At 41.6% G+C, this 15,000-nt stretch overlaps 1 protein-coding gene across 5 annotated transcripts in view; it reads left to right on the top strand.

The window, feature by feature from the left end:
- LOC110532858 (dachshund homolog 2-like) overlaps positions 1–15,000 on the top strand; it is a 74,335-nt gene that overhangs the window by 51,242 nt on the left and 8,093 nt on the right. For 4 of the 5 annotated variants that reach the window (XM_036958345.1, XM_036958344.1, XM_036958343.1 and 1 more), the window contains exons 3-5: positions 4,512–4,652; positions 11,746–11,915; positions 12,776–12,953. In XM_036958345.1, coding sequence (XP_036814240.1) covers positions 4,512–4,652; positions 11,746–11,915; positions 12,776–12,953 — 489 coding nt within the window. The remainder of the gene's footprint in view (positions 1–4,511; positions 4,653–11,745; positions 11,916–12,775; positions 12,954–15,000) is intronic. The other variant, XM_036958346.1, reaches the window with a different exon arrangement.

Raw genomic sequence — 15,000 nt, 5'->3', positions numbered from 1 at the left:
TTATTCAGTCTTTCTGAACGGTGTGTTATTCAGTCTTTCTGAACGGTGTGTTATTCAGTCTTTCTGAACAGTGTGTTATTCAGTCTTTCTGAACAGTGTGTTATTCAGTCTTTCTGAACAGTGTGTTATTCAGTCTTTCTGAACAGTGTGTTATTCAGTCTTTCTGAACAGTGTGTTATTCAGTCTTTCTGAACAGTGTTTACAGTCTTTCTGAACAGTGTTTACAGTCTTTCTGAACAGTGTGATATTCAGTCTTTCTGAACAGTGTTTACAGTCTTTCTGAACAGTGTGATATTCAGTCTTTCTGAACAGTGTTTACAGTCTTTCTGAACAGTGTGATATTTAGTCTTTCTGAACAGTGTTTACAGTCTTTCTGAACAGTGTTTACAGTCTTTCTGAACAGTGTTTACAGTCTTTCTGCACAGTGTGTTATTCAGTCTTTCTGAACAGTGTGATATTCAGTCTTTCTGAACAGTGTTTACAGTCTTTCTGAACGGTGTTTACAGTCTTTCTGAACAGTGTTTACAGTCTTTCTGCACAGTGTGTTATTCAGTCTTTCTGAACAGTGTTTACAGTCTTTCTGAACAGTGTTTACAGTCTTTCTGCACAGTGTGTTATTCAGTCTTTCTGAACAGTGTTTACAGTCTTTCTGAACAGTGTGATATTCAGTCTTTCTGAACAGTGTTTACAGTCTTTCTGAACAGTGTGATATTCAGTCTTTCTGAACAGTGTTTACAGTCTTTCTGAACAGTGTGTTATTCAGTCTTTCTGAACAGTGTTTACAGTCTTTCTGAACAGTGTGATATTCAGTCTTTCTGAACAGTGTTTACAGTCTTTCTGAACAGTGTGTTTATTCAGTCTTTCTGAACGGTGTTTACAGTCTTTCTGAACAGTGTGTTATTCAGTCTTTCTGAACAGTGTGATATTCAGTCTTTCTGAACAGTGTGTTATTCAGTCTTTCTGAACAGTGTGTTATTCAGTCTTTCTGAACAGTGTGTTATTCAGTCTTTCTGAACGGTGTGTTATCTACTTGTGTGTGAAAGAAAGCTGTAACTGACAGCTGGGTCTCACCCCGGGTCCCATCCTGGGTCTCACCCCGGGTCTCATCCTGGGTCTCACCCCGGGTCCCATCCTGGGTCTCACCCCGGGTCTCATCCTGGGTCTCACCACGGGTCCCATCCCGGGTCTCACCCCGGGTCTCATCCCGGGTCTCATCCTGGGTCTCACCCCGGGTCTCATCCCGGGTCTCACCCCAGGTCCCATCCCGGGTCTCACCCCGGGTCCCATCCCGGGTCTCACCCTGGGTCTCATCCCCTCTGCTGCTTAAACAAGTGAAGAACGAGGGAAGATGAAGAGGGCCCTACAGATGTTCTCTCTCTCTCTCTCTCTCTCTCACGCTCTCTCTCACGCTCTTTCTCTCTCTCTCTCTCTCTTGCTCTCTCTCTCTTTCTCTCTCTCTTGCTCTCTCTCTCTTTCTCTTTCTCTCGCTCTCTCTCTCACACTTTCTCTCATGCTCTCTCTCACGCTCTCTCTCTCTCTCTCTCTCACGCTCTCACTCACGCTTTCTCTCTATCTCTCTCTCTCTCTCTCTTTCTCTCTCTCTCTGTCTTCTTTGCTTAGTGTTACTGTCTTGTTATTCAACCTATCCTTTTCACTCTCTCTTGTTCTCCTTCAGTTACATTTCACTCAACACATTATGTTATTCAACAGACACATTTTTTTCTCACCAAATAAATTGTGTTGTTATTGTTGTCAGCCCATCCTCTCCGATACAGTCCAGGCATGGACATGGACTCCTCACAATATCCCAGTTAGAGAATGAAGGGATCACAAACACAAAATAATGAGAATAATGACAGAACAGGAAAAATGAATCTCGGGGTTCAGTCAACTTCCTAGTGAATGAATCTAGGGGTTCAGTCAACTTCCTAGTGAATGACTCTCGGGGTTCAGTCAACTTCCTGGTGAATGAATCTAGGGGTTCAGTCAACTTCCTGGTGAATGAATCTAGGGGTTCAGTCAACTTCCTGGTGAATGAATCTAGGGGTTCAGTCAACTTCCTGGTGAATGAATCTAGGAGTTCAGTCAACTTCCTAGTGAATTAATCTAGGGGTTCAGTCAACTTCCTAGTGAATCTAGGGGTTCAGTCAACTTCCTGGTGAATGAATCTAGGAGTTCAGTCAACTTCCTAGTGAATGAATCTAGGGGTTCAGTCAACTTCCTAGTGAATGAATCTAGGAGTTCAGTCAACTTCCTAGTGAATTAATCTAGGGGTTCAGTCAACTTCCTAGTGAATGAATCTAGGGGTTCGGTCAACTTCTTAGTGAATGAATCTAGGGGTTCAGTCAACTCCCTAATGAATGAATCTAGGGGTTCAGTCAACTTCCTGGTGAATGAATCTAGGAGTTCAGTCAACTTCCTAGTGAATTAATCTAGGGGTTCAGTCAACTTCCTAGTGAATGAATCTAGGGGTTCGGTCAACTTCTTAGTGAATGACTCTCGGGGTTCAGTCAACTTCCTAGTGAATTAATCTAGGGGTTCAATCAACTCCCTTGTGAATTAATCTAGGGGTTCAGTCAACTTCCTGGTGAATGAATCTAGGGGTTCAGTCAACTTCCTAGTGAATTAATCTAGGGGTTCAGTCAACTTCCTGGTGAATGAATTGATGGGTTCAGTCAACTTCCTGGTGAATGAATCTAGAATGATTCTAGGGGTTCAGTCAACTTCTTAGTCAATGAATCTACAGTGCATTCTGAAAGTTTTCAGACCCCTTGACTTTTCCCACATTTTGATACTTATTAGTTACTTATTCTAAAATTGATCAAATATTTTTTCCCCTCATCAGTCTACACACAATACCCCGTAATGACATCACAATACCCCGTAATGACATCACAATACCCCATAATGACATCACAATGCCCCATAATGACATCACAACACCCCATAATGGCATGACAATACACCGTAATGACATCACAATGCCCCGTAATGACATCACAATACACCGTAATGACATCACAATACCCCATAAAGACATCACAATGCCCCGTAATGACATCACAATACACCGTAATGACATCACAATACTCCGTAATGACATCACAATACACCGTAATGACATCACAATACCCCGTAATGACATCACAATACACCGTAATGACATCACAATACACCGTAATGACATCACAATACCCCATAAAGACATCACAATGCCCCGTAATGACATCACAATACCCCGTAATGACATCACAATACCCCGTAATGACATCACAATACCCCGTAATGACATCACAATACACCGTAATGACATCACAATACCCCGTAATGACATCACAATACACCGTAATGACATCACAATACACCGTAATGACATCACAATGCCCCGTAATGACATCACAATACACCATAATGACATCACAATACCCCATAATGACATCACAATACACCGTAATGACATCACAATACCCCGTAAAGACATCACAATACCCCATAATGACATCACAATACACCGTAATGACATCACAATACCCCATAATGACATCACAATACACCGTAATGACATCACAATACCCCGTAAAGACATCACAATGCCCCGTAAAGACATCACAATACCCCGTAATGACTATACAATACCCCGTAATGACTATACAATACCCCGTAATGACTGTACAATACCCCATAATGACATCACAATACCCCATAAGGACATCACAATACCCCATAATGACATCACAATACCCCATAATGACAAAGCCAAAACATTATTTTAAGTAAAGTAAAGTATTAAGTAATTAGTAATTATTAAGGTATTGTTTGTCGATTGCTGAGGGAAATCAAATATTTAATAAATTTTATAAAAAGGCTGTAACGTAACAAAATGTGGGAAATGAGGGTTGAGTCACTGCTGTGAGAGTTGAGGTACTGCTGTGAGGGTTTAGTCATTGCTGTGAGGGCTGAGTCACTGCTGTGAGAATTGAGTCACTGCTGTGAGGGTTGAGTCACTATGAGGGATGAGGCACTATGAGGGCTGAGTCACTGCTGTGAGAGTTGAGTCACTATGAGGGATGAGGCACTATGAGGGCTGAGTCACTGCTGTGAGAGTTGAGGCACTATGAGGGTTGAGGCACTGTGAGGGCTGAGTCACAGCTGTGAGGGATGAGTCACTGCTGTGAGGGTTGAGTCACTATGAGGGATGAGTCACTATGAGGGTTGAGTCACTGCTATGAGGGCTGAGTCACTGTGAGGGCTGAGTCACAGCTGTGAGGGTTGAGTCACTATGAGGGTTGAGTCACTATGAGGGTTGAGTCACTATGAGGGTTGAGGCACTGCTATGAGGGTTCGTTATACCTGAATGCTTTAAGTCAAGTGTTTGCATTGTTAAAGATCAAAGTTATGCCCGTATTTCACATCAGGATGAGAAACAATGTAACTGAACGAGCTGGCGGTCTCCTGTAGTATCTGGTTCATGGAAGTCCCCCCCCCCCCCGTGTTTCTGTTTTCCTCCCCAGGAGGGAGTGAGTGTTCCTGGGATAAGGAGAGGCTGGTGTCGCCCCTGTCTGGAGGTGGTGGGGTGGGCAGAATAGGGATGGGGGGACAACAGAGTCTTAACAACCAGGTGAACTCACTACAGAAACAACTACTGGCCAACCGTGAGTACTAAAGGAATATACTGTATATATTTATATTTTCTCCATGTTGTTTCACTGTGAGTACTAAAGGAATATACTGTATATATTTATCTTCTCTCCATGTTGTTTCACTGTGAGTACTAAAGGAATATACTGTATATATTTATCTTCTCTCCATGTTGTTTCACTGTGAGTACTAAAGGAAAATACTGTATATATTTATCTTCTCTCCATGTTGTTTCACTGTGAGTACTAAAGGAATATACTGTATATATTTATCTTCTCTCCATGTTGTTTCACTGTGAGTACTAAAGGAATATACTGTATATATTTATATTTTCTCCATGTTGTTTCACTGTGAGTACTAAAGGAATATACTGTATATATTTATCTTCTCTCCATGTTGTTTCACTGTGAGTACTAAAGGAATATACTGTATATATTTATCTTCTCTCCATGTTGTTTCACTGTGAGTACTACATTTAGAGAGGGATAATGTCCTTCTCTCCTCCTCCATGTTGTTTTCACTGTGAGTACTACATTTAGAGAGGGATAATGTCCTTCTCTCCTCCTCCATGTTGTTTTCACTGTGAGTACTACATTTAGAGAGGGATAATGTCCTTATCTCCTCCTCCATGTTGTTTTCACTGTGAGTACTACATTTAGAGAGGGATAATGTCCTTCTCTCCTCCTCCATGTTGTTTTCACTGTGAGTACTACATTTAGAGAGGGATAATGTCCTTCTCTCCTCCTCCATGTTGTTTTCTTGTTCTGTCTCATTGGTCTAAACAACTGTGATTACAACATGGAGAGACATATCAACTGATTACAACATGGAGAGACATATCAACTGTGATTACAACATGGAGAGACATATCAACTGTGATTACAACATGGAGAGACATATCAACTGTGATTACAACATGGAGAGACATATCAACTGATTACAACATGGAGAGACATATCAACTGTGATTACAACATGGAGAGACATATCAACTGATTACAACATGGAGAGACATATCAACTGATTACAACATGGAGAGACATATCAACTGATTACAACATGGAGAGACATATCAACTGTGATTACAACATGGAGAGACATATCAACTGTGATTACAACATGGAGAGACATATCAACTGTGATTACAACATGGAGAGACATATCAACTGTGATTACAACATGGAGAGACATATCAACTGATTACAACATGGAGAGACATATCAACTGATTACAACATGGAGAGACATATCAACTGATTACAACATGGAGAGACATATCAACTGTGATTACAACATGGAGAGACATATCAACTGTGATTACAACATGGAGAGACATATCAACTGTGATTACAACATGGAGAGACATATCAACTGATTACAACATGGAGAGACATATCAACTGTGATTACAACATGGAGAGACATATCAACTGATTACAACATGGAGAGACATATCAACTGTGATTACAACATGGAGAGACATATCAACTGTGATTACAACATGGAGAGACATATCAACTGTGATTACAACATGGAGAGACATATCAACTGATTACAACATGGAGAGACATATCAACTGTGATTACAACATGGAGAGACATATCAACTGTGATTACAACATGGAGAGACATATCAACTGTGATTACAACATGGAGAGACATATCAACTGATTACAACATGGAGAGACATATCAACTGATTACAACATGGAGAGACATATCAACTGTGATTACAACATGGAGAGACATATCAACTGTGATTACAACATGGAGAGACATATCAACTGATTACAACATGGAGAGACATATCAACTGTGATTACAACATGGAGAGACATATCAACTGTGATTACAACATGGAGAGACATATCAACTGATTACAACATGGAGAGACATATCAACTGATTACAACATGGAGAGACATATCAACTGTGATTACAACATGGAGAGACATATCAACTGTGATTACAACATGGAGAGACATATCAACTGTGATTACAACATGGAGAGACATATCAACTGATTACAACATGGAGAGACATATCAACTGTGATTACAACATGGAGAGACATATCAACTGTGATTACAACATGGAGAGACATATCAACTGATTACAACATGGAGAGACATATCAACTGATTACAACATGGAGAGACATATCAACTGATTACAACATGGAGAGACATATCAACTGATTACAACATGGAGAGACATATCAACTGTGATTACAACATGGAGAGACATATCAACTGATTACAACATGGAGAGACATATCAACTGATTACAACATGGAGAGACATATCAACTGTGATTACAACATGGAGAGACATATCAACTGATTACAACATGGAGAGACATATCAACTGATTACAACATGGAGAGACATATCAACTGATTACAACATGGAAAGACATATCAACTGTGATTACAACATGGAGAGACATATCAACTGATTACAACATGGAGAGACATATCAACTGATTACAACATGGAGAGACATATCAACTGTGATTACAACATGGAGAGACATATCAACTGATTACAACATGGAGAGACATATCAACTGTGATTACAACATGGAGAGACATATCAACTGTGATCACAACATGGAGAGACATATCAACTGATTACAACATGGAGAGACATATCAACTGTGATTACAACATGGAGAGACATATCAACTGTGATTATAACATGAAGAGACATATCAACTGTGATTACAACATGGAGAGACATATCAACTGATTACAACATGGAGAGACATATCAACTGTGATTACAACATGGAGAGACATATCAACTGATTACAACATGGAGAGACATATCAACTGTGATTACAACATGGGAGAGACATATCAACTGATTACAACATGGAGAGACATATCAACTGTGATTACAACATGGAGAGACATATCAACTGTGATTACAACATGGAGAGACATATCAACTGTGATTATAACATGAAGAGACATATCAACTGTGATTACAACGTGGAGAGACATATCAACTGATTACAACATGGAGAGACATATCAACTGTGATTACAACATGGAGAGACATATCAACTGTGATTATAACATGAAGAGACATATCAACTGTGATTACAACATGGAGAGACATATCAACTGATTACAACATGGAGAGACATATCAACTGTGATTACAACATGGAGAGACATATCAACTGTGATTACAACATGGAGAGACATATCAACTGATTACAACATGGAGAGACATATCAACTGATTACAACATGGAGAGACATATCAACTGTGATTACAACATGGAGAGACATATCAACTGATTACAACATGGAGAGACATATCAACTGATTACAACATGGAGAGACATATCAACTGATTACAACATGGAGAGACATATCAACTGTGATTATAACATGAAGAGACATATCAACTGTGATTACAACATGGAGAGACATATCAACTGTGATTACAACATGGAGAGACATATCAACTGTGATTACAACATGGAGAGACATATCAACTGTGATTATAACATGAAGAGACATATCAACTGATTACAACATGGAGAGACATATCAACTGATTACAACATGGAGAGACATATCAACTGATTACAACATGGAGAGACATATCAACTGTGATTACAACATGGAGAGACATATCAACTGTGATTACAACATGGAGAGACATATCAACTGTGATTACAACATGGAGAGACATATCAACTGATTACAACATGGAGAGACATATCAACTGTGATTACAACATGGAGAGACATATCAACTGATTACAACATGGAGAGACATATCAACTGATTACAACATGGAGAGACATATCAACTGTGATTACAACATGGAGAGACATATCAACTGATTACAACATGGAGAGACATATCAACTGATTACAACATGGAGAGACATATCAACTGTGATTATAACATGAAGAGACATATCAACTGTGATTACAACATGGAGAGACATATCAACTGTGATTACAACATTGAGAGACATATCAACTGTGATTACAACATGGAGAGACATATCAACTGATTACAACATGGAGAGACATATCAACTGATTACAACATGGAGAGACATATCAACTGTGATTACAACATGGAGAGACATATCAACTGATTACAACATGGAGAGACATATCAACTGTGATTACAACATGGAGAGACATATCAACTGATTACAACATGGAGAGACATATCAACTGAATACAACATGGAGAGACATATCAACTGATTACAACATGGAGAGACATATCAACTGTGATTACAACATGAAGAGACATATCAACTGTGATTACAACATGGAGAGACATATCAACTGTGATTACAACATGGAGAGACATATCAACTGTGATTACAACATGGAGAGACATATCAACTGATTACAACATGGAGAGACATATCAACTGATTACAACATGGAGAGACATATCAACTGATTACAACATGGAGAGACATATCAACTGTGATTACAACATGGAGAGACATATCAACTGATTACAACATGGAGAGACATATCAACTGATTACAACATGGAGAGACATATCAACTGTGATTACAACATGGAGAGACATATCAACTGTGATTACAACATGGAGAGACATATCAACTGTGATTACAACATAGAGAGACATATCAACTGATTACAACATGGAGAGACATATCAACTGATTACAACATGGAGAGACATATCAACTGTGATTACAACATGGAGAGACATATCAACTGTGATTACAACATGGAGAGACATATCAACTGTGATTACAACATGGAGAGACATATCAACTGTGATTACAACATGGAGAGACATATCAACTGATTACAACATGGAGAGACATATCAACTGATTACAACATGGAGAGACATATCAACTGTGATTACAACATGGAGAGACATATCAACTGATTACAACATGGAGAAACATATCAACTGTGATTACAACATGGAGAGACATATCAACTGATTACAACATGGAGAGACATATCAACTGATTACAACATGGAGAGACATATCAACTGATTACAACATGGAGAGACATATCAACTGTGATTACAACATGGAGAGACATATCAACTGTGATTACAACATGGAGAGACATATCAACTGTGATTACAACATGGAGAGACATATCAACTGATTACAACATGGAGAGACATATCAACTGTGATTACAACATGGAGAGACATATCAACTGTGATTACAACATGGAGAGACATATCAACTGATTACAACATGGAGAGACATATCAACTGATTACAACATGGAGAGACATATCAACTGTGATTACAACATGGAGAGACATATCAACTGATTACAACATGGAGAGACATATCAACTGATTACAACATGGAGAGACATATCAACTGTGATTATAACATGAGACATATCAACTGTGATTACAACATGGAGAGACATATCAACTGTGATTACAACATGGAGAGACATATCAACTGATTACAACATGGAGAGACATATCAACTGATTACAACATGGAGAGACATATCAACTGATTACAACATGGAGAGACATATCAACTGTGATTACAACATGGAGAGACATATCAACTGATTACAACATGGAGAGACATATCAACTGATTACAACATGGAGAGACATATCAACTGATTACAACATGGAGAGACATATCAACTGTGATTACAACATGGAGAGACATATCAACTGATTACAACATGGAGAGACATATCAACTGTGATTACAACATGGAGAGACATATCAACTGTGATTACAACATGGAGAGAAATATCAACTGTGATTACAACACGGAGAGACATATCAACTGATTACAACATGGAGAGACATATCAACTGATTACAACATGGAGAGACATATCAACTGATTACAACATGGAGAGACATATCAACTGTGATTACAACATGGAGAGACATATCAACTGATTACAACGTGGAGAGACATATCAACTGATTACAACATGGAGAGACATATCAACTGATTACAACATGGAGAGACATATCAACTGTGATTATAACATGAAGAGACATATCAACTGTGATTACAACATGGAGAGACATATCAACTGATTACAACATGGAGAGACATATCAACTGTGATTACAACATGGAGAGACATATCAACTGATTACAACATGGAGAGACATATCAACTGATTACAACATGGAGAGACATATCAACTGTGATTACAACATGGAGAGACATATCAACTGTGATTACAACATGGAGAGACATATCAACTGTGATTATAACATGGAGAGACATATCAACTGATTACAACATGGAGAGACATATCAACTGATTACAACATGGAGAGACATATCAACTGTGATTACAACATGGAGAGACATATCAACTGATTACAACATGGAGAGACATATCAACTGATTACAACATGGAGAGACATATCAACTGTGATTACAACAAGGAGAGACATATCAACTGTGATTACAACATGGAGAGACATCATATATTTCTCCCCTCTCCTCTCTTCCCGAACCGTCCCCGCCTCTCCTCCCCTCCACCTCTTTCCTCCACCCGTCCTCTCTCTTCCCCATCTCCTCTCTCCTCCCCTCTTCCCCCCCTCTCCTCACTCCTCTACTCATTCCACCATTCCTTCTCTCTCCTTCACCTCTCCTCACTCCTCCACCCCTCTTCCCCTCCTCTCCTCATTCCACCTCTCTTCTACTCTTCTCTCTCCTACTCCTCTCCTCTCTCCTCCACCCCCTTCCCTCCTCTCCTCGCTCCTCCACCCCTCTCTCCTCTCTCCTCTCCTCTCCTCTCTCCTCCACCCCCTCGCCTCCTCTCCTCTCTCCTCTCTCCTCCTCTGCTCTCCCCTCCCCTCCTCTCCTCCTCTTCTTTCCTATCCTCCTCTCTTCTCCTCCTCCCCTCCCCTCCACCCCCACTCCTCTCCTTGCTCCTCCCTTCCTCTCCTCGCTCCTCCTCTGCTGTTGTTTTCCCTCTTTCCATTAAATCTGTTTCTTTGCTCTCATTCTCAATAGCTCTCCAGTAGATGGATTAACCAATAGCACTCTAATAAATTAATTCATTTGTCAACACCTCGTTCCAGACAGAGAGAGATGATTTCATCAGTCATGTTGTTATCACAGTGTTATTGTCCTCTCTCCAGGTCTCCAGGACCTCCCCTTCGTGATGATGACCCACCCCTTACTTCCTGTCCGGGTGCCCCCGGCGTCGGTTGCCATGGCGATGTCGCAGATGAACCACCTCAACACCATCGCTAACATGGCGGCCGCCGCGCAGATGCTCACATACACACACCAGGCCCCCATCGTCAAGGTACACACACACTCACACACACCTCATCAAAACCCTTCTGTTATATGAGTGTACATTATATACATTTGCAGTTAATAGAACTACTTTACTTAACTCTCGGTCTCTTTGTCTCTCTTTTCTCTGTCTCTGTCTTGCTCTCTGTCTCTGTGTCTCTCTTTGTCTCTCTTTTCTCTGTGTGTTTCTGTCTCTGTCTTGCTCTCTGTCTCTGTGTCTCTCTCTGTCTCTGCTCTATCTCGCTCTCTTGCTCGCTCTCTCTCTCGCTCTCTTGCTCTCTCGTTCTCTCTCGCTCTCACTCTCTCTTGCTCTCTCGCTCTCACTCTCTCTTGCTCTCTCTCGCTCTCACTCTCTCTTGCTCTCGCTCTCACTCTCTCTTGCTCTCTCTCGCTCTCTCGCTCTCACTCTCTTGCTCTCGCTCTCACTCTCTCTTGCTCTCTTTCTCTCTCTCGCTCTCTCGCTCTCTCTTGCTCTCTCTTGCTCTCTCTCGCTCTCTCTTGCTCTCGCTCTCTCTTGCTCTCTCTTGCTCTCTCTCGCTCTCTCTTGCTCTCACTCTCTCTTGCTCTCTCGCTCTCACTCTCTCTTGCTCTCTCTCGCTCTCACTCTCTCTCGCTCTCACTCTCTTGCTCTCTCTCTCTCTCTCGCTCTCACTCTCTCTTGGTCTCGCTCTCACTCTCTCTCGCTTTCTCTCTCTCTCTCTCTCGCTCTCACTCTCTCTTGTTCTCTTGCTCTTTCTCTCTCTCTCTCACTCTCACTCTCTCTTGCTCTCTCTCTCGCTCTCACTCTCTCTCACTCTCTCTCGCTCTCTCTTGTTCTCTCTCGCTCTCACTCTCTCTCTCTTGCGCTCACTCTCTCTCGCTGTCTAGGAGCGTGTGTGTGACAGTCCTTCCCCATCTCCTTCTGTCGACGACATACACACACCTCTGTTGTCCCAGCAGTCCTCACAGCCCAGCTCTACAACATCCAGCTCACCAGACCGTCTAACTGTCGATAGAGATGTTACTGAAAGACAAATATTAATGAATAAAATAGACAGAGTGAAAGGTGAGTTTCTCTGACACACACACACACACACACACACACACACACACACACCCTACAGTAGATATGGCAATTCCTTCCGGCTGAATGACCCAGTGAATTATATCGCTAGTGTTCTGATCATCACTCGTTATGTTAATTGGAATTAAAGGCAACCTCATCAATGTTAAAGGGTAGGTTGCATAAACGTCACCACATATGGATTTACATTAGTGTACTCATCAAAAGTCTCAATGCAAAGTTACACCTCGATTTACATCCAGTTGCTACCAGGAGAAGTACTCCCGATATAACAAACTGACCCTAGCCCCCCGACACATAAACTACTGCAGCATAAATACTGGAGGCTGAGACAGGAGGGGTCAGGAGACACTGTGGCCCCATCCGATGACACCCCCGGACAGGGCCAAACAGGAAGGATATAACCCCACTCACTTTGCCAAAGCACAGCCCCCACACCACTAGAGGGATATCTTCAACCACCAACTTACCATCCTGAGACAAGGCTGAGTATAGCCCACAAAGATCTCCGCCACGGCACAACCCAAGGGGGGGCGCCAACCCAGACAGGAAGATCACGTCAGTGACTGAACCCACTCAAGTGATGCTTCCAATGAACTATTTAGCCAAATAGCTATTAGCCTAGCCAGGCAGCTAACATTAACTATTTAGCCAGATAGCTATTAGCCTAGCCAGGCAGCTAACATTAACTATTTAGCCAAATAGCTATTAGCCTAGCCAGCCAGCTAACACAAACTATTTAGCCAAATAGCTATTAGCCTAGCCAGCCAGCTAACATTAGCTATTTAGCCAAATAGCTATTAGCCTAGCCAGCCAGCTAACACAAACTATTTAGCCAAATAGCTAGTAGCCTAGCCAGCCAGCTAACATTAGCTATTTAGCCAAATAGCTATTAGCCTAGCCAGGCTTAGCCAACCACCGTCTAGAACACAACTAACACAATACAACTAAAACCGCAGATCAAAAGCAAAGAGAGAGCAGAGACTTACAGATTGATGGCTGTTTTTTTTTTGGAGCCCACAGCAAGAAAGCACCAGAGCCTGTGTAACCAGTGTGAAATGGCTAGCTAGTTAGCGGTGGTGCTGGTGTAACCAGTGTGAAATGGCTAGCTAGTTAGCGGTGGTGCTGGTGTAACCAGTGTGAAACGGCTAGCTAGTTAGCGGTGGTGCTGGTGTAACCAGTGTGAAACGGCTAGCTAGTTAGCGGGGTGCTGGTGTAACCAGTGTGAAACGGCTAGCTAGTTAGCGGGGTGCTGGTGTAACCAGTGTGAAACGGCTAGCTAGTTAGCGGTGGTGCTGGTGTAACCAGTATGAAATGGCTAGCTAGTTAGCGGGGTGCGCGCTAATAGCGTTTCAATCGGTGACGTCCCTCGCTCTGAGACTTGGAGTAGTTGTTTCCCTTGCTTTACAAGAGGCGCGGCTTTTGTGGAGCGATAGGTAACGATGCTTTGTGGGAGGCAGTTGTTGATGTGTGCAGAGGGTCCCTGGTTCGAGCCCAGGTAGGGGCGAGGAGAGGGAAGGAAGCTATACTGTTACACCTGCCATGCTAATGGGTTCCCACTAGATGACACAGCATTAATTTCCGTGAAGAGCTTGTGCCAGCTACCGAGCTAGCATACGAGCTCGGTAGCACAGAGTAGATTCTCCATATGACGTTGAGAAATAGTGCATTGTGGGTTGTTTAGAAGAAAAAAAATGTAATAACCCAAAAACATACCTATGTTTGTAGTTGTAGGTAACCGTGTCTTGAATACAACAGATCTCACGGTAATTGACTGCCTTGTTAACATGTTTATCATCTCCGGGTCTACAAGCCGCTGATGCCTTTCAAACATCTACATAAAAAATAAAAATACATTTAAATAAATCTATTTAATATACACCATCACAAGGTTTTGCCTTATACCGCTGTGATACAGCCTGGAATCGAACCAGGGTCTGTAGTGACGCCTCTAGCACTGCCTTGCCTTATATCGCTGTGATACAGCCTGGAATCGAACCAGGGTCTGTAGTGACGCCTCTAGCACTGC

The sequence above is a fragment of the Oncorhynchus mykiss genome, chromosome 21 (genome assembly GCF_013265735.2).
Source record: "Oncorhynchus mykiss isolate Arlee chromosome 21, USDA_OmykA_1.1, whole genome shotgun sequence".
Taxonomy (NCBI): Eukaryota; Metazoa; Chordata; class Actinopteri; order Salmoniformes; family Salmonidae; genus Oncorhynchus; species Oncorhynchus mykiss.
This window is presented reverse-complemented; position numbering and strand designations above follow the sequence as displayed.